The 19,293-nt window shown below is 40.2% G+C and overlaps 4 protein-coding genes across 4 annotated transcripts in view; all 4 read right to left on the minus strand.

The window, feature by feature from the left end:
- disp1 (dispatched homolog 1 (Drosophila)) overlaps window positions 1–19,293 on the minus strand; it is a 389,371-nt gene that overhangs the window by 89,205 nt on the left and 280,873 nt on the right. The gene's annotated exons all lie outside the window — the stretch shown is intronic.
- Window positions 4,078–5,064, minus strand: LOC138623481 (trace amine-associated receptor 1-like). The gene has a single exon (XM_069703034.1). The coding sequence runs from the start codon at window positions 5,062–5,064 to the stop codon at window positions 4,078–4,080; it is 987 nt and encodes a 328-aa protein (XP_069559135.1).
- On the minus strand, window positions 8,358–10,048 carry LOC138623495 (protein FAM200C-like). The gene is made up of 2 exons (XM_069703048.1): window positions 8,609–10,048; window positions 8,358–8,378 (listed from the first exon to the last, which is right to left on the minus strand). The coding sequence occupies exons 1-2, from the start codon at window positions 10,046–10,048 to the stop codon at window positions 8,358–8,360; spliced, it is 1,461 nt and encodes a 486-aa protein (XP_069559149.1).
- On the minus strand, window positions 14,885–15,865 carry LOC138623482 (trace amine-associated receptor 1-like). Its single transcript, XM_069703035.1, has one exon. It carries the CDS (start codon window positions 15,863–15,865, stop codon window positions 14,885–14,887), a length of 981 nt encoding a protein of 326 aa, XP_069559136.1.

Below are 19,293 nucleotides of genomic sequence, written 5' to 3' on the forward strand. Positions count from 1 at the left end.
TACATGAAATCATGGTCAATATTATTTGGCTTTTTTGACAAGAATTTGCAAAAAAAAAAAGCTTCTTTCATGTCAAATTGAAAACAGATTTTTACATATTAATGTCAATTAATTAAAAATATATAGTGTGAAATAAGTATTTGCATACATATTCACCCCCTTTAAAGTGACTGACCTAATTCAACAGAGGTCCAGCTAGTTGATGCCAGCAGTGTCACAATTAGTGAAATGGAGATCACCTGAGTGCAGTTGATGTTTGTCAAGTGATTGTAGTATAAAAACACCTCTGTCTGGGAGGTCCAGTCTCTGGTTCATCAGTATTGCTGCTACAATTGCATCATGAAGAGAAAAGAACACTCCAAGCAACTCAGAGAAAAGATCATTGAAAAGTATAAGTCAGGAGATGGCTACAAAAAGATTTCCAACTCACTGGAGATACCACAGAGTTCAGTTAAATCCATCATTAAGAAATGGAAGGAGTGTGGCACTTGTTTAAATCTGCCTAGAGCTGGCCGTCCTCACAAACTGAATGACCAGGCAAGAAGACTGGTGAGGGAGGCCACCAAGACACTTACGGCCACTCTGAAGGAGTTAAAAGCTTCAGTGGCTCAGATGGGAGACTGTACATACAACTGTTGCCCGGGTTCTTCACCAGTTGAAGCTGTATGGGAGAGCGGCAAAGAGAAAGCCACTGTTGAAAAAAGCTCACGTAAAATCTCACCTGGAATTCGCCCAAAGGCATGTGGGAGACTCCAATGTCAATTGGAAGAAGGTTCTTTGGTCTGATGAGACAAAAATGTAGCTTTTTGGCCATCAGAGTAGACGCTATGTTTGACTAACACCAAACACTGCACATCACCACAAACACACCAGCTCCACCGTGAAGCATGGTGGTGGCAGCATCATGCTCTGGGGATGCATCTCAGCAGCAGGCCCTGGAAGGCTTGTAAAGGTAGAGGGGAACATGAATGCAGGAAAATATCACCAAATCCTGGAGGATAATCTGATTCAGTCTGCAAGAGAACTACGATTTGGGAGAAGATTTATTTTCCAGCAAGACAACGACCCCAAGCATACAGCAAAAGCTACACAGAAATGGTTCAAAGACAACAAGGTGAATGTTCTGGAGTGGCCAAGTCAAAGCCCAGATCTCAATCCAATTGAGAATTTGTGGCTGGACTTGAAAAGAGCTCTTCACGCCTGATCCCAGAGCAACCTGACAGAGTTTAGGTTGCTTTGCAAGGAAGAATAGAGAAAATTGCAGTGTCCAAATGTGCCAGCCTGTTTGAGACATATCCACACAGACTCAGCGCTGTGATTGCATCTACTAAATATTGACCTGAAGGGGCTGAATATTTATGGAATCATTTACTTTTTACCGTAAAAAAATTGGTTTAAATCCACTTTTATTAATTTTCTCACATGAACGTAGCCTCCGTGACATTAGACATATTATAAGACTGTTTTTGAAGCTCAGGCTGAAAATAGTCAGTTTTCAAAAGCTTGCTGACTGAGTGAAGTGACCTGGAAGTACTAATAAGGTCTCAATTATGTAAATGCCTAGGAAAGGTGTTTCAATGCTTCCTTTCTTGTCTCGTTTAGCATAGGATACACCATCTTTTATGAAAGAAAAGGACATAATCCTGTATGAAGGTATTTTTGTGTCTTTATAATGCAAGCAAAAAGCTTGGAAATAGAAAAAAAACAGTTCCTGAGTTCAAAATAAATGTTGTAACCCATCCATCCAGCTTCTCATCTAGACTCTTTCAACCTGTAACCACATCAACTGACTTCTCCTTTCTTTTTTGTTGTTTTCTTACTGACACTTTTGAAAGTTTTTAAACTTTTGATCATGTTTATACATGGTTTCTTCTTTGCAGTGTGGAGTTTTAACCTGCAATTGTGGATGCAGCAATGAACTGTGTTCACAGACGATGGATTTCAGAAATATTTCTGCGCCTATTCAGTGTTTTCCAGTAAGGATTTGTATCCGTTTTTAATGCAGTGCAGAGGGGCTGAAGATCAGGGTGTTCAACATTGTTTTTTCAGCCTCATCCCTTCTGTACGGAGATTTTGTCAGATTCTCTTGGTCTTTTACTGATTTTATATATCACAGATGATGAAATCCCCAAATTCTTTGCAATTTTACATAAAGCAACATTATTCTTAGACTGTTACACTATTTACCCACAAAGTCTTTCACAGAATAGAGAACCACACCCCACCTTCTCTCCTGAGAGACTGCCTCTCTTGGAAGCTCTTTTTACATCCAATCTTGTTACTTATCTGTTGGCAGTCAACTTAATTTGTTGTGAGATCTTCCACCTCGTGTTGTTTTAGCATTATACAACTTTTTTACCCTGTCCCAACTTTTTGGGAAACAGCTGTATAACTGTATAATTGCAAACTTTGTAGCCAATGACATAAATCCTAACATGTCACGTGTGAATGGAAAATGCTCTTGAAAATGGCAAACCAGTGAAACTTCCATGTCATCCATAAAAACTGTATACAGGGATCTGAGGACATAATGAAAAATAGGCCTACGTGACCATGGCAGCAATGTAACGTTGCTCCCTCTTTACAGTTTTGGAGGTTTAAGCAGCATTTTCAGGATATCACTCCAGGTGAAAAATCCTTTATCTTGTTCCTTAAGGGCAAACTGTGACTTCAAGGATGAACTGAAATGATTTTGGAGGTGAAAGGTCATGGTGACCCCCAAAACATATTTGTGGCCATGACTCAATAATTCATACCATAATAGCATTTCACACAAATGTTTAAAAGGATGAAATTATGAAGTGGTACATTTTATATTTAAAAGAACACAGGTCAACTTCACTATTACATTATTCTGCAGGGAAAGGGAAATGGTGACCATATTTGTGAAAATTGGTCTGATGCTGAACTGGGGACACCAATCTTGGGTGTTCACTTTGAAACTGTGGTGATTGTATGGAGACATTCTGTGCTGTTGGGTTAGAGATATGTGTCAATTCACGTTTTAGAATTCATTGTTTCTTCACAGCAACATCTATATTTGAATAATTGTCGAGTGACTTTAACTTGTCATAAAATTATCATAGTTGTCTGGACAGATATAATTGTAAACTATAACTTTACTTGATGATGGAAGCATACAACCACGAGGAAGTAATTCAGTTTTTTCTGAAAACAAATACCCTCGTAAAATTAATCATTTTCTAAATAGAGCTTTTCTATCACAGGTCTTACATTGGATCTATATAAGAAAGTTGAGGTGGGAATTCTAAACCGTACTTGTAAAGTCATATAGTACAGAGACATATATGGCTAAACTATTTACATAGCTGTCTGTTTGCCAAGTTTCCTGTTTAATGTTTAAGTCTAGCTATGATATTTTTCATTTTAGGTTGACAAGATCATGAACCAGAAGCATTATATGCTGTACATTCATTAAAGTACTAAAAGATGGAACTAAAAATATGCTCCGGTGTTGTACAGTGTGGAAATGTTGTAACTTTAAATTATGCTTATTTCAAGAGAAGTAAATTTCAAAAGTTGCTTTGAAATTTGATTTGGTTTATGACACTGTATTTGACTATGTTTACACACCGTGCAAAACAGCAAGAAAAGCAGGTAAGGAAATTTGTAATTTCAAGTGGGATTTTTAATCATATTTCAGTCAGTTAATTACACAAAATAACTTACTTCTACATCTGAGCCAGGCTTTGACAGCATTTATTGTTTTTCATGTACATGCAAACATATTAATGGCCGGATTTTTCTGTGATTCTAACTGCATGTTATCATGGAAATGCAAAGAATTTACAAATGAAAAACAAATACATGACGTCAGGTATATTTATTCATATATATATATATATTGTTTTTTGTATCCAACCGTTTATTCCTGTAACAATGGCAACAAAGGTTCCCTGACTTGTCATTTTAACCCAAACCACAAAGTTTCCCTTAAAACAGGACCTGGTCCTTCCTTGTAACGAACCAAATCATTGGGTTTATTAGTCTTCTACGGCCATTTACTGAAACATTTATGACAATTCAACTGTGTTTCTTTGCACCTTAAACAGTAACTCAATGTAATTTGGAGTTAACAAAATCCCCTCTAAATATTTTTCCAGAAATAATCATTTTAAAGGCCGATCTGAACCAGCTGTAAAAGAAAGCATAAATAAATGGATTCAGCATTGAATTTGACAATGTTAGCCAGTTAAGTGTTTCCATCACAGAACCTGGTACTGAATCATTAGTATAGGGCAGAAAGGTGTAACAAAGAAAGAAAGGAGTCCAACATAAAAGAAACACTCCCAAAACAACAGCCAGAGTTTTGGTAGCCTTCCTCTCCATCTTACTGACAGCTGCTCCAGACTTTGTGTTCTGGATTCTCCGTGCCTGTCTCAGTGCAACAAGGAAAATCTTCAGGTAGATACACAGCATTATGATCACTGGGAAGTAAAATGATAATATAAGTCCAATAGTGTTGGCTATGAGAACAGTAATTAAACACTTTCCCTCGCATGTTTCACTGTTTAATCCTGCAATTATGACAACAATTCCAATTAGAGCAGAGACACCCCAGCTCATCAGGATCATGATCACAACAACACAGTGATTGATTTTAATTGAGTATGTTAGAGGCTTACACACTGCGTAATATCTGTCAACAGATATACAACACAGGTTCAGAATAGAACATGTGCTCAGTGATATATCAAAGCTGCCTCGTACTTTGCAGAATAAACCCTCATGATACTGACATGAGCTGAGAGAGAACACCATGCTGAAAGGAAAAACTATAATCCCAACAAGCAGGTCAGCTGCAGCCAAAGAGAGGATGAGGTAGTTAGTGGGAGTGTGCAGCTGTTTGAAGTAAACAATAGAGATTATTACAAGGAAATTTCCACAAACTGTTGTAACAGACAATAAAGCAAGGAAACCGTATATCAATACACATATAATGGAAGGACTGTTTGTCAGTATATAATTCAAATTATCTATGACATAGCAGGGATGTATGTCAGTCACAATGTCAGTCCCATTGACAGATACTTCTGGTTTCATCTTTCACAATTCAATAAAATTCAAATGATGAACAATATAATTTCACCGTCTGCACCAGCCTGAAGCTCCACCTGAGTAGCCTGATCAACTAACGAGCTGCTCAGCAGTAAGAGAGTCAACACACAGAGTTAAAGAAGGTTGTAAAGAAGAGAGACAGTGTTGAGAGTTGTCCAATCACATGATGATGACAAAAACACATTATCATACTCTAACTATGAAGGTGGGAGGGTCCAGCAGATCTGCAGCACGTTTTTGGTCACGTGCAGCCTAATTGTGCAGCACCTACATGGCATCTATCAGACAGGAAGTATATGTATTCACAAAGAAGTTAACTAACCAACTACCAGGTAGACATGAGTAAACAATTTTTACCTCAAACTCATTTTGCAATACCTTGCAACAAGTACAATTTTGGATACTTGGTAGCTTTCCAGCAATCAAATCCACCCAAGACACATGAAGTGACAAAGTGTACATGAGGTTTGTCACTCTCAGATCTTAATCCATCCTTGCACATCATGACCCTCCTTAGGCCATGCTCCACTGCACTGTCGAGGCATTTTCCCTGGGCCACCAACATCTTTTCCTGGTAGTCCTGTGGATTATCAGTTTGTTGTTGATGAAGACGACAAGTCCGTCACCGTTAATGTCCCAAGGACTCCCAATCATTTCATAAAACTTTATTTTTGATTGGTTTGTGATTTTACGAGTCTCTGCATGTATCGGCAGTAGTGCTGGAACTCGGTTATCGTCCTCTGGAGTAAAAAGTTCCCTGAGTAAAATCTTGTCTGTATGGCAGCATATGTTGCTCCAAAAGCTGTATATATCTTTGATCATTAAAGGTACCTTCCCAGATGTGCTAGCTACCCATGCCATGTGCACTAATGTATCTCTGTACCATCATGGATGCTAGTTTTTTAACTGAGTGCTAATAACATCGTGGATGGTCCCTCTCCTCTTTTGCCTGAAGGACACAGTGTCCATGATTTCCAAAAAGAATTTCAAATTTTGTTATGTCAGACCACATGACCGTTTTGCACTTCACTTCAGTCCATCTTAAATGAGCTTGGGCTCAAAGACAACAATGTTTGTGGATCATGTTTATATGTGGTTTCTTCTTTGCATGGTGGAGATTTAACCTGCAATTGTGGATGCTGCGATGAATTGTGTTCAAAGACGATGGATTTCAGAAATGTTTCTTCTCCTACTCATTGTTTTCCAGTAATGATTTATATCTGTTTTTAATGCAGTGCCGAGGGGCTGAAGATCACGGCGTTCAATATTGATTTTTTTTCAGCCTTGTCCCTTAGGTACAGAGATTTTGCCATATTCTCTTAATCTTTCACTGATTTTATATATCGTAGATGATGAAATCCCCAAATTCTTTGCAATTTTACATAAAGCAATGTTACTCTTAGACTGTTACACTATTTACCCACAAAGTATTTCACAGAATGGAGAACCACACCCCATATTCTCTCCTGAGTGATTGCCTCTCTGGGAAGCTCTTTTTACACCCAATCGTGTTACTTGTCTGTTGACAGTCAACTTAATTTGTTGCGGGATGTTCCACCTCATGTTGTTTTAGTATTATACAACTTTTCCCATCTTTTTTGACCCTGTCCCAACTTTTAGGGAAACAGGGTTGTAAATATGTGTAATTGCAAACTTTGTAGCCAATGACATAAACCCTAACATGTCACTTGAATGGAAAATGCTCTTCAAAATGTCAAATCAGTGATGCTCCCATGTCATCCACAAAAACTCCTACAAAGCCATGGCTATTGCAGAAATGTATGCAGGGATCTGAGGACAGAATAAAAAATAAGTGTACTTAACCATGATAGCAATGTAAAATTGCTCCCTCTTCATGGTTTTGGAGGTTTAAGCAGCATTTTCAGGATATCAGTCCACGGGAAGAGCCATTTATCTTGTTCCTTCAGCGCAAACTGTGACCTCAAGGATTAACTGAATTGATTTTGGAGGTGAAAGGTCATGGTGACCCCACAAAACATATTTGTGGCCATAACTCAGGAATTCATGCAATAATTATAACAACATTTTACACAAATATCAAAAAGGATTAAATTGTGAAGTGGTGACATTTTATATTCAAAAGATCACAGTTTAATTTCACTGTTACATTATTCTGCAGGAAAGGGCAAATGGTGACCATATTTGACACAACAGATATTATTGCAAATTGCAACTTGACTTGTTGTTGGACGCATTCAGCCACAAGAGAGTAATTCTAGTTTTTTTCTGAAAACAAATAACCTTCTGACCAGTGTGACTTTTTTTATTATCATTTTATATAGAGAGCTTTTCTCATGCAGGTCTTACATTGGATCTATATAAGAAAGTTGAGATGGGAATTCTAAACCATACTTGTAAAATCACATATAGTACAGAGACATATCTGGATAATTTTTTCATGTAGATGTCCGTTTGTCAAGTTTCCTCTTTAATCTTTCAATATAGCTATGCTATTTTTCATTTTAGGATGAAAGGTTTATGAACTAGAAGCATTATACACTGTACATTCATTAAAGTACAAAAATATGCAATTAAAAATATGCCCCGGTATTGTAGAGTATGGGAATGTTGTAACTTTAAAATCAAATTAATTAAAAATTAATTCAAGAGAAGTTAAGTTTCAAAACTTGGAAACTGCTTTGGTTTATGACACTGTATTTGACTATGTTTACACACCGTACAAAGCTCCAAGAAAAGCAGCTCGTGACTTCTTTAATTTTAATGTTTTTTTTTTATCCATTAAAAAAATAAAATACATATATATATATATATATATATATATATGTATGTATATAACTAAGTTTAGTTTAAATCAGTGGTTCTTAACCTTATTGGATGTACTGAACCCTGCGAGCTTCATCAGTGCATTCACCGAACCCTTCGTAATTGGAAAAATAAAATATGATTTCTTCAAAACATAGGTATATATTTTATTAGTGCACAAAATGAACCATGCATCAGTTGCACACAAAATCACTGTGTGCAAAGAAAAAAACCCAACAAAACATGAATTTCACACAAAAACATAACTCAATGAATGATTTGCGATCAGGTACACAACTTCGTATGATGCTGTGAGGATCAGTTTGTCGACAAACAAAACATGAATTTCACGCAAAAACATAACTCAGTGAATATTTACTGCAAATCAATGTGACTTTTGCTGTTGCCTTTCAGATACAAGTTCAGAAATGCACGGCTTCTCCTTGGCAAGTGCCACTCTCATATCATTTTCGCAGCAAAGTCTGTTCCTTTTCTTAGTTTTCATGTCCACCATCCTCGAAAAGGATTGCTCACAAAGATACGTTGTAACAAACGGTGTGAGTATCTCAAGGGCTTTCTTGGCAATACGAGGGTATGGTACGATTTGGTGACACCAAAACTTTGAGAGCGTTGTTGTTCCGAAGAGTTGCTGTTGAAGCTGGCTCTGCTGAAGTTCAATGATTTCGTCGAGGCATTCATCGTTGACATCTGCTGTCGCAACACTAAACGTGAATGGCTGTCTCACCCCTGCTGGATATGACTGTGTGGTGGGGAAGTATCCGTCGAGGGACTTTGCGAGCACATCTAAGTGCATGGCAATCGCTTGCTTCAGCTCCCCAGGTACAGAAATGTCTCCAATTCCAGACACGTCTTCGATCTTACTTACGCAGTCGTCCAGCAGGGGAAAGTTTGCAAAGTTGTCATTCTCTGTTCGTCGTTTCCATAAAGATAGCTTTTTATAAAAAAAAAACGCATTCAGGTTTTCTTCCACTTCGATGATGTTGACTCCACCGCCCTGCATCTGTCGATTGAGATGATTGAGAGCATCGAAAATATCGGCCATGTACGCCAAGATGAGAATGAACTCAGAATCTTCGAAGCAATCTGCGTGACAATGTTGGTGCTCTCGCAAAAACAGGGCTAATTCCACACGCATTGCAAAAGCCCGATTCAGCACATTTCCCCGGGATAACCACCGAACGTTAGAATGATACAGAAGTACCTCGAATTCAGAGCCCATTTCCTGACAGAGCTCTTTGAAGATGCGGTGCTTCATAGCACTATTTCGCACGTAGTTCACACATTCAACTACGATTTTTAGTACTTCTGCCAGTTTTGGAGGTAAGGTTTTTGTTGCCAACGCATGCCTGTGCAGAACACAGTGTGTAACAATGATGTGTGGTGCATCGGATTTCACCAGCGCTCCAAAACCAGAGTGTCGTCCCAGCATGGCTGGAGCTCCGTCCGAACAAACTGCAGAAACCATATTCCACGAAAGATTGTTGTCTCTGAAGAAGTCATCCATGAGTTTCTTCACATCGACTGCCTTGGTTGTTGTTGTAAGAGGCTTACAAAATAAAAAATCTTCCTTTATCTCGTCGTCTTTCATATAGCGCACGAATACAACAAGATGGCTGAGATTGGAAACGTCGGCGGTCTCATCGAGTTGGAGGCTGAATTTTGCTGGGCTTGAAATCAGATCTGCAACTACTTGAGCCAAGATGTCATTGCTCATGTCGTCTATTCTGCTGCTGATCATGTCATTTGAAAGAGGAATTTGGGATAACTTATCTTCAGCAGCAGTGTTCGCCATCTTCAACGCAACTGGTTTCACGAGTGTTTCACCAATGGTGTGTGGTTTGCCCTGCTTTGCGATCAGGTACGCAACTTCGTACGATGCTGTGAGGATCGGTTTGTCGATGGGTACGAAGCCGAGAATAGGCAGAGTAGCCTTTTCATCGAATCTGGCTCCCTTCACCTTGAATTCAGCGAGCGTTGTGTTCTTGTATTTCCCATCATGCAGCTTTAGGAAGTGTTCCTTTAGTTTTGCCGGTGCTAGACTAGAATTGCTCAACTTGGCATTGCAAATCATGCATTGAGGACGCTGACTCCCATCACGTTCCTCTTTACACGTGAATCCATATTGTACGTATTCGTCCAACCACTTTCTTTTTTTGCTCGACATGTTAGTATGAAGGGATTGAAAATCACAAATGGCGTACAACAACAGAGCGCAATGTGGCGTGCTCAACTACAGCCAATGATGGCCAAGCGCAGCATGACGTCACGAATAATGCGCGGGCTGAATTGTGCACACCGAGCGCCCCGTTCGGTGTGAACGCACCTTAAGGAATTGACGGTCATTAATTTTTAAAGCGGCGGCTCACTTGACCGCAGTGTGTGTCTGCTGAACCCCTGAGAGTGACTCATCGAACCCCTGGGGTTCGATCGAACCCAGGTTAAGAACCACTGGTATAGTGACTCGTGACACTCAAACAGGTCAAGAAAACACCATTGTTGGTGCCAAAAAGCCGTCGGGAAATTATTTTCCAGGCGGCTCACTATAACCCGATGGCGGGCCACATGGGATATGAGAAAACTCTGGGCCGGATAATGGCCCGGTTTTACTGGCCGGGCATCCGGGGGGATGTGCGCCATTGGTGTGCCTCTTGCCCGGAGTGTCAGCTGGTAAACCAGCCGGCCATTCCGAGGGCGCCTTTACATCTGCTACCCTTGATGGAGGTCCCATTTGACCGTATTGGCATGGACCTCATCGGGCCATTTCACCAGAGCACACGCGGATATCGCTTTGTGTTAGTCCTAGTGGATTCCGCAACACGATATCCCGAGGCAGTACCGTTGCGCATCATTTCGGCAAAAAGCGTTCCGCAGGGTCTGTTTCAGGTCATCTCCCGAGCGGGAATCCCGAAAGAGATTCTGACTGACCAGGGCACCCAGTTCATGTCACGAACACTGAGAGAACTTTATGCATTACTGGGCATTAAGTCTATTTGGACCAGTGTTTATCACCCACAGACTGGTGGAGCGTCTGAATAAGACTTTAAAGACCATGAGTTATAAATTTATACATGATGATGGACGTAATTGGGATAAATGGCTTGATCCTCTGTTGTTTGCAGTGCGGGAGGTCCCCCAGGCCTCTACGGGATTTCCTCCCTTTGAACTGCTGTTTGGCAGGAAACCACAAGGGGTGCTCGACCTGCTTAAGGAAAACTGGGAGGAAGGTCTGAGCCCCGGGAAAAATGAAATTCAGTACGTCATGGACCTGCGAGCAAAACTCCACATACTGGGTCAGATGTCACGTGAGAATTTGCTCCAGGCCCAGGAACGTCAACAACAGCTGTACAACAGAGGGGCCAAGCTGAGGCAATTCGCACCGGGAGAAAAGGTACTTGTATTGCTTCCGTCTTCCAGCTCAAAACTCCTCGCCAAGTGGCAAGGGCCCTTTGTGGTCACATGGCGGGTAGGGGACGTCGACTATGAGGTGGTGCGATCTGACAGGGGCAGAGCTACACAGATTTACCACCTCAACCTCTTAAAAATATGGAGAGAGGCGGAGCCTGTTTCTCTGGTGACCGCGGTATCTGAGAGAGAGGAGCTGGGGCCAGAGGTTCCAAAGTCCACCAATCCTGCCTCGCTCCCTTTCAACGCCCATCTCTCCGGGACCCAGAGAACAGACGTGGCCCAGTTGCAGAAGCAGTTTGTTGACGTGTTCTCCCTCCGGCCAGGACGCACAAACCTCATAGTGCACAACATTGAGACGTCTCCGGGCGTGACGTTGCGGTCACGGCCCTACCGGTTACCTGAACACAAGAGGAAAATTGTTCAGAGGGAATTGGCTGCTATGCTGGAGATGGGGGTAATAGAAGAGTCCAACAGTGCCTGGTGTAGCCCCATTGTTCTTGTTGTCAAGAAGGATGGATCTATATGGTTCTGTGTGGACTGTCGCAGGGTGAATGATGTGTCACGATTTGATGCGTACCCAATGCCCCGGGTCGACAAACTCCTGGACCGACTGGGCACTGCACGTTTCTTCATGACACTGGATTTAACCAAGGGCTACTGGCAGATTCCTCTCTCACTAGAGGCCAAGGAGAAAATGGCCTTCTCTACTCCGTTTGGGTTATATCAATTCACCACGCTTCCCTTTGGGTTGTTCGGTGCCACAGCCACGTTCCAACGCCTCATGGACCGGGTGCTGTGTCCGCATGATGACTGTGGCCGGCTTCCTCTCCCGCTCTCTGGGGAGGGGGTAGGTTAGGCCGGATGGCTCCCCGACCTAAGTCGGGCGGTGGGGGTATGTGGTGATGGGGTGTGGTTTAGCTCAGCTGCAGGGGGTAGAGAGTGGGAGGAGTGGTTCAGGGAATGGTGCCGGGAGGAGGATAATTGGCACAGCTGTTCTGAATCGGGGAAATTGTGTCTGACCTTACAAAGGCAAGCAGGACCTGTTGAGGAGGGAGGAGAAGCAGCCCGGAACCCGGACGCTTGGAGACTGAACAGGAGAGCACCGTCCCCAGTTGTAAAGGAGTGAATCACACAATAAAAGAAACCATAGACCAAACTTGGTGGCTCAGTGTGTCGTCTGTCTCAACGGAACCCCCACGGTAGCTCAGACCTGCTACACCCATCTTCAATTTAAATCAGTTTTTTAGGGGTCTTCGTATCCAACTGTTTATTCCTGTAACAATGGCAACAAAGGTTCCCTGACTCATCATTTTAACCCAAACCACAATGTTTCCCTTGAAACAGGGCCTGATCTTTCCTCAAATCATTGGGTTTATTAGTCTTTTATGCCCACTTACTGTCATATTTTTGACAATTGAATTGTGTGTTTTTGCACCTTAAACAATAATTTAATGTAATTTGGAGTTAGCAAAATCCCTTTGGAATATTTTTCCGGAAATAATTATTTTGAAGGCCGATCTGAACTAGCTGTAAAAGAAAGCATAAATAAACGGATTCAGCATTGAATTTGACAATGTTAGCTAGTAAAGAGTTTCCATCACAGAACCTGGTACTGAATTATGGAGTATAAACTAGAAAGTTGATGCAAAGAAAGGAAGGAGTCCAACATAAAAGAATCAATTAAAAAAAAGGCTTTCGATCCAGGCCTATTAGCAAAATGTATACCTATAGATTATCTGCCCTTTATTTCAAAAGTTTTTGGAAAAGCAATTGCAAAATAAATGTTCTGACTGAATTTTTCAGTCAGGGTTCCAGTGCCCTTCCTGTGCATCAGAGCACATTACAAATTATCTTCTCGTTGCCTCAGCCAATGGACTCATCTGTTTACTCTTTCTGCTACAGTAGATCTCGTGTTGCTTTTGGCACCATTGATCACATGTCATTACAAAGATGAAAACATGTCATTGGGATTGAATGAACTGCATCAGGCCAGTGGAAGTCATAATTATCGGATAGATTTAAATTTGGTCCTGTGAACGATTCTATGAACACAAAAGCTAGACACGGAGTTCTACAAGTTTCAGTGCTAAGTCTGATACTTTTCACCTTATGCATTCTCCTTTGAGGCCAAATTATTAAGATGCACTGCATTACTTTCCATTGTTATGCAATGAGACCCAACTACACTTATTTTTGGAAGTGAACAAAACAAATCAGTTTGTCAAATTTCAAGTAAATGGCTGGATGACCAGTATTTTTTATTTATAAATCCAGAAAGAACTGAACTTTTTTTATTTTGCCCAAAATTACAAATTCCTTAACAGTTACTGTAGATGGGTTTGCCTTACCTTTTAGCATAATTCTTAGTAATCTTAGAGTTAATTTCATTAGGATACATCCTTAAACTATTTAAGGAAGTCTCAAGGACTGCTTTCTTTGTGCAATATTCCATGCATTTGTCACTTCTAGGCTACACTACTTTAATTCCCTGTTGTCAGGATGCCCTGGTGGCTCCCTGAAAATCCTCCAGCCAATTCATAATGCTGCTGCAGGACAGGAGTTGGCATGAGAGAGCATATTTCCCCCATTTTACCTTCTCTACATTTCGCTACCTTTCAAATCACAAATAAAATAAAAATCAAGCTCCATCCTATATTAAAGATCTCGTATGTACCCTATTATTATAATAGAGCATTTTGTTACCAAAGCACAACCTTGCTTAAAGTTTTGACAGTTTCCAGGTGTATAATGGAAGGCAGGGCCTTTAGCTATCAAGTACTCAAGTGAAACAAACTCTTGGTTTGAGTTCAGGAGGCAGACATCCAATCTATTTTTTTTAAAGTCTAAGCCAAAAACATTTCTTTTTTAACAAAGCCTATAATTATGGTAGGCAAAAATGACCATGAACCATCCTTCTCCTATACTGTTGTCTGCTCTCCTAGCTTGTGCTACCAATGCATACTATTTTAACATTTCCTTGCAGATGAATGTCATTGTTATTGATATGTAGCATTAATAATTAATTGCGCTTGTATATTATTTAATTCACTGCAATTGCGCCTCAACTTTAGGAGTGCTTTAGCCATTTTCCCAACTTTGGATTTTAATAATTTCAACTCCAGAGAAGAATCATGACAACAGCAACCAAACGTCTTTTAACATACATATAGCATTTGAATATTGTGTCAGACATGAAACATTGTGAACATACTGTAGCTGTGTGAAAGATATCTTTAGGTTTCCCAAGTCAGTCATAATGGACTCTGCAAACATTTGAGAATTTGAGGTAGGGATTTTCTGTTTTAACATAAGGTTAGATATTGAAATTACCTTCCTGAGACATTAAGTCAGATGAAACAAACTCCCTTTATAGCATGACAAAGACAAATTATAACTTTTGTTGCCTCCAATCACATCAGATGGCTGCATTTGTAAATGTGCTGAAATGTAACTATTTCGGTTTTACTTCAAAGTCCATCGAAATACTATAAATTCTGCTCAGATGTTGAATACATATATTACTGGGGACATATTCATCTTTATGATGGTTGATCTTTATTTTAAAAAAATGTATCCAAGTGTTCAAAAGTACATATCAAAGGAGTTTTGTGTTACAAAAATTCCCTTGAAATATTTTTCCAGTAATGATCATTCTGAAAGCCGATCTGAACCAGCTGTAAAAGAAAGCATAAATAAATGGATTGAGCATTGAATTGGACAGTGTAAGCCAGTTCAGTGTTTCAATCACAGCAATTGGAGTTACATCATATGTTAAAGGTTGAAAGATTATACAAATAAAATATGGAGTCCAACATAAGAGAAACATTCCCATAACAGTAGCCAGAGTTTTGGTGGCCTTTCTTTCCATCTTACTGTCAGATGCTCCAGACTTTGTGTTCTGGATCCTGTTTACTTGTTTCTGTGCAACAAGGAAAATCTTTAGGTAGATACTAAGCATAATTATGACTGGGATATAAAATGAGAAAACACATGCAAAAGTGGTTGATATTAGAGCATCAATTAAACAACTCTCGTCACACTTTCCTTGATTAAAACCTGCAACTATTATACCAATTCCAATTAGTGCAGCAATTCCCCAGCTTACTAGAATCATCATCCCAACGATATGATCATTTATTTTGCTTTTGTAAGTCAGAGGCTGACACACGGCGTAATATCTGTCAATAGAAATGCAACACAAGTTTAAAATAGAAGCTGTGCTCAGTGTAACATCAAAGCTGCCTCGTACTTTACAAAACAAGCCTTCATGATACCAACACGTAGTGACGGTGAATACCATGCTGAAAGGAAAGACCAAAACTCCAACAAGCAGGTCAGCCACAGCCAGAGAGAGGATGAGGTAGTTAGTGGAATTGTGGAGCTGTTTGAAATAAATGATTGAGATTATAACAAGGAGATTTCCACATATTGTGACAAAAGACAATGAACCAAGAAAAATATACAATAAAACACAAGTAATGGACGGGTTGCTTGTAAATATGGAAGACCCATCATGTGATTCATAGCAGGGATGTATGTCACCAACAGTCCTGTTGACACTCAACTCTGGTTCCATGCTTGTAGATTCCTGAAATGAAGGTTTAAAATAACATCACATTACAATTTGAAATACTTTATATGTATAACCACTGAAAAAACAATGTTCCTCAGACGTTTAGTTTGAAAAACACAAAAGAGTTGCAGTTTATTAAGCATCATACCGTATGCCTCGAGTCTGTCAATGCATCAGTGTTGAAGTGTGTCCTTATTCACTGTGCCACTGAGCAGGGACTTAATGTTTAAATAATTAACCCGACCCAGTTATCATAATTAATGCACACATCTTGTCCAATCAGATGGGACACACTACATTCTGTTTGCATGTCTTTGAGTAACGATACACAAACTGTGTTCTTGAGTCTGTTGAAAATGTTTCAAATTAACCTTTTTAAATGAATAATTTAATTAAAAATAAGACAAGATAAACCCTGAAACATGCAAAGTTGGGAGATCTTTTCTCTTGCAATATTATTTGCTCTTCCTTACTGTGACAGAACAGTGCAAGCAGAAGCTTTACAGAACTTATTGTAATTTCTTGAATATTTTTTGTTTGTTTGTTTTAGTCACATTGTTTGAATTTGTCTATTCAGTGGCCTGGGGATCACCATCTCGAATCAATTGGTACCAGGCCACCATTTGACAGTAGATAATGATTCAAATACATTATTTGTGTATGAAGTCCTGAGTTATGGGCGCAAATGTGTTTTGTGAGGTCCAAGTGACATTTGATTTCCAAAATTGGATCACTTTATTCTTGAGTTCAAGTGAAAGTTTGTCCCACATTTGAAGAAATGTTCCTGAGATGACGTGTTCACTACATATATTATCAGAGTCTGTAAAAATATTGATGTAAACTGCAACTTATTTGGTTTGTGGAGAGACACACAATGGGGTGGTAAATCTGGTGTCATTATTAAGCAGGTCCAGTTGCTCTGCAAATAATGTGAAAGTGTCAAAATTCTCAGACCATGGAGAAATGCAAACAGCCCGTACTGACAAACTGTGACATTTGGACTTCTGTAAATTTGTGATGGTACAAGCTCTCGCTCATGTAATATGTCTGCCTGCAGTACGACCCAGAGTCCAGCCTATTATGCAAAAGAAAACATCAAGTGATCATTCAGCCACAGAGCTAGCAAGCTACAAGACCGAAGAACACCTGTGCTTGGCCTGGGTGTGCGTTTCTCAGAAAAGAGTCAGCTGATCAGAAGAGAGGGTAATTGATATCAACATTACAGACACAAATCAGCCAGTTCTTAGAACCCCTAAAAGAGAATCTCCACAGAAGATGTAAAATGATGTTAAAATTAATTTTGGGAATTCAAACCACAAAAATATCTTATGGAAGTCAAAACCATAAGTAAAACATGGGACCTCAAAGTAAGCAAGCAATTAATTGACTGTGAACTGGAAGCTTCTTTTACACTTCATTTTATTTTGTAAAAGAGACAAGCTTAATGGCTTAATGAGTCATTATTCAAGAAGAGACAATTAAGGATGACGGTCTGGTCAAAGTGATCTATTACATTTTATAAATAATAAATAAGTACATTTAAACTCTCAAAGGAAAGGTGATGTGTATCTGGATAGGAGCGTCCTATATTTTATGATTTCTCATCACCACATCTGATGAAGCTGATGATTATTTTGTTGTCTGCAAAACTTTAAGGGTTAATGTAACCCAAAACTGTAACTAGCTCTTCATGGAAATGTTTATTCTGGGGAAAAACTGTCTCATTTCTGCAATGTAAATGCTTTGCGTAGGTGCTAATGGCCCATCATGAATTATGCGACACTGCAAACTTCTGTCAATAAAGTAACTGTTGATGCAATAAGCGCAAGTAAATTAGACTTGAAGGTCCCATTGCAATCCATTTATTGACCACATTGACCTTAAAACTTAACCAAATGTTGATTATATGATATGTATTAATAATTTCAATCAAAAAGATTATGACAATAGATGACTATTGACATACTAATAACAGTGTCTGTCAATTATGTAACATAAGAGGAATAAATGACTTGGACAACTTTTTGAACATGCCTTTGTGACTTAAGCAATTTTAAACCTTCAACTCTGTCAACAATAAAGCATAACTAACAAACTAACACAACATAATGCTGGCATGTGCATCTCCTTACTTCTCCCTCCAGCTCTTGACTGATCCCTATTGATGTGGCAAATTGTCAAAGAAGTGATGTATTTAAATGACACCGTTATGTGGTGGGTGTTTTACCAGGACCCAAATGCAGGTTCACAGACTCGGGTATCGGTTCCAAAATACAGTCTTTATTTACATAAATAAAAATAAACAAACAAACCAAAAGGTGGCACCTACAGTGTCCACTTGCTTCCAAGTCGGGAGGGCAACTCAACCAACTGATCCAGGGAGACACGGCTGGCAGGGCAGCCAGGCAACTCCACAGACTGGTGACTCCGACTGGTAGCTCTGCAGGTGGAACAGGAGCCGGAGGAACGGGAACGGGACCAGGACGGACGGAGAATGGATGGGTGACTAACTAATGAACCGACAACCAGAGGAGTGCAGGGGCAGGGTACATATAGTCCGGGGAGGTGATCAGGGAGATGCAGCACACCTGCAGGTGGTGATCCGGGGTGAGTGGCTGCAGCTGCTGGGACCGGTGAGGGGCGTGGCCACGGAAGGTGAGGAGAGGAGGACACAGAACAAGCAGACAGGGGACTGAGGGGACACAGGAGGAGAGGTGATCGGGGGGCAAAACGGAGGAAAACCAGACTCCTGACAGACACATTGTTCCACACTACTACTACTTTTTCAAACTGTAACCAATTTATGTGTAATTTGATTGCAATTCATTTGTAGTTAACCCAGGTTGCCATTTATATTTTATGGGTGAGATTGGCTACTATGTCATGAAGCACGCCAACTGCCTGATTCATATCCAATTCGATACACAAGAGTCAGCTTAATTGTTATTATGACTAACTGAATTGGAAGGTTGCATTCAAAAATCTTGTTTAATTGTTCATGTAAGTGGGATTAAATATATAGATTTGTATAGGTCTGCTCATGTTCACTGTGGCCCAAAATCACATACACCAGAGCATGGTCATGGGTGGCATGGTGGTGCAGTGGTTAGCATTGTCGCCTCACAGCAAAAAGGTTCCGGGTTCGAATCCGGTCCTGGGCCTTTTTGTGCGGAGTTTACATGTTCTCCCTGTGCTTGCATGGGTTCTCTCCGTGTTCTCCAGCTTCCTCCGATCATCTAAAAACATGCACCTCAGGTCCGGTTACCTGGCGCAGCGCTAGTGGCAGCCTGTTGCAGGAGCTCCTCCCTGAGAGCCCCCCTGCTGTAGCGAAGAAATTTCCCCTCGGGGATTAATAAAGTGAAATTAAAAAAAATAAAATGCAAACTTGTAAATAAAGGCCAGACATTTCTGTGCTTTAAACAGTGCATTTT

This window comes from Brachyistius frenatus, unplaced genomic scaffold (assembly GCF_029030835.1).
Source record: "Brachyistius frenatus isolate BFR_SWC_R1_liver_20210118 unplaced genomic scaffold, ASM2903083v1 Contig_44, whole genome shotgun sequence".
In the NCBI taxonomy this organism is placed as follows: Eukaryota; Metazoa; Chordata; class Actinopteri; family Embiotocidae; genus Brachyistius; species Brachyistius frenatus.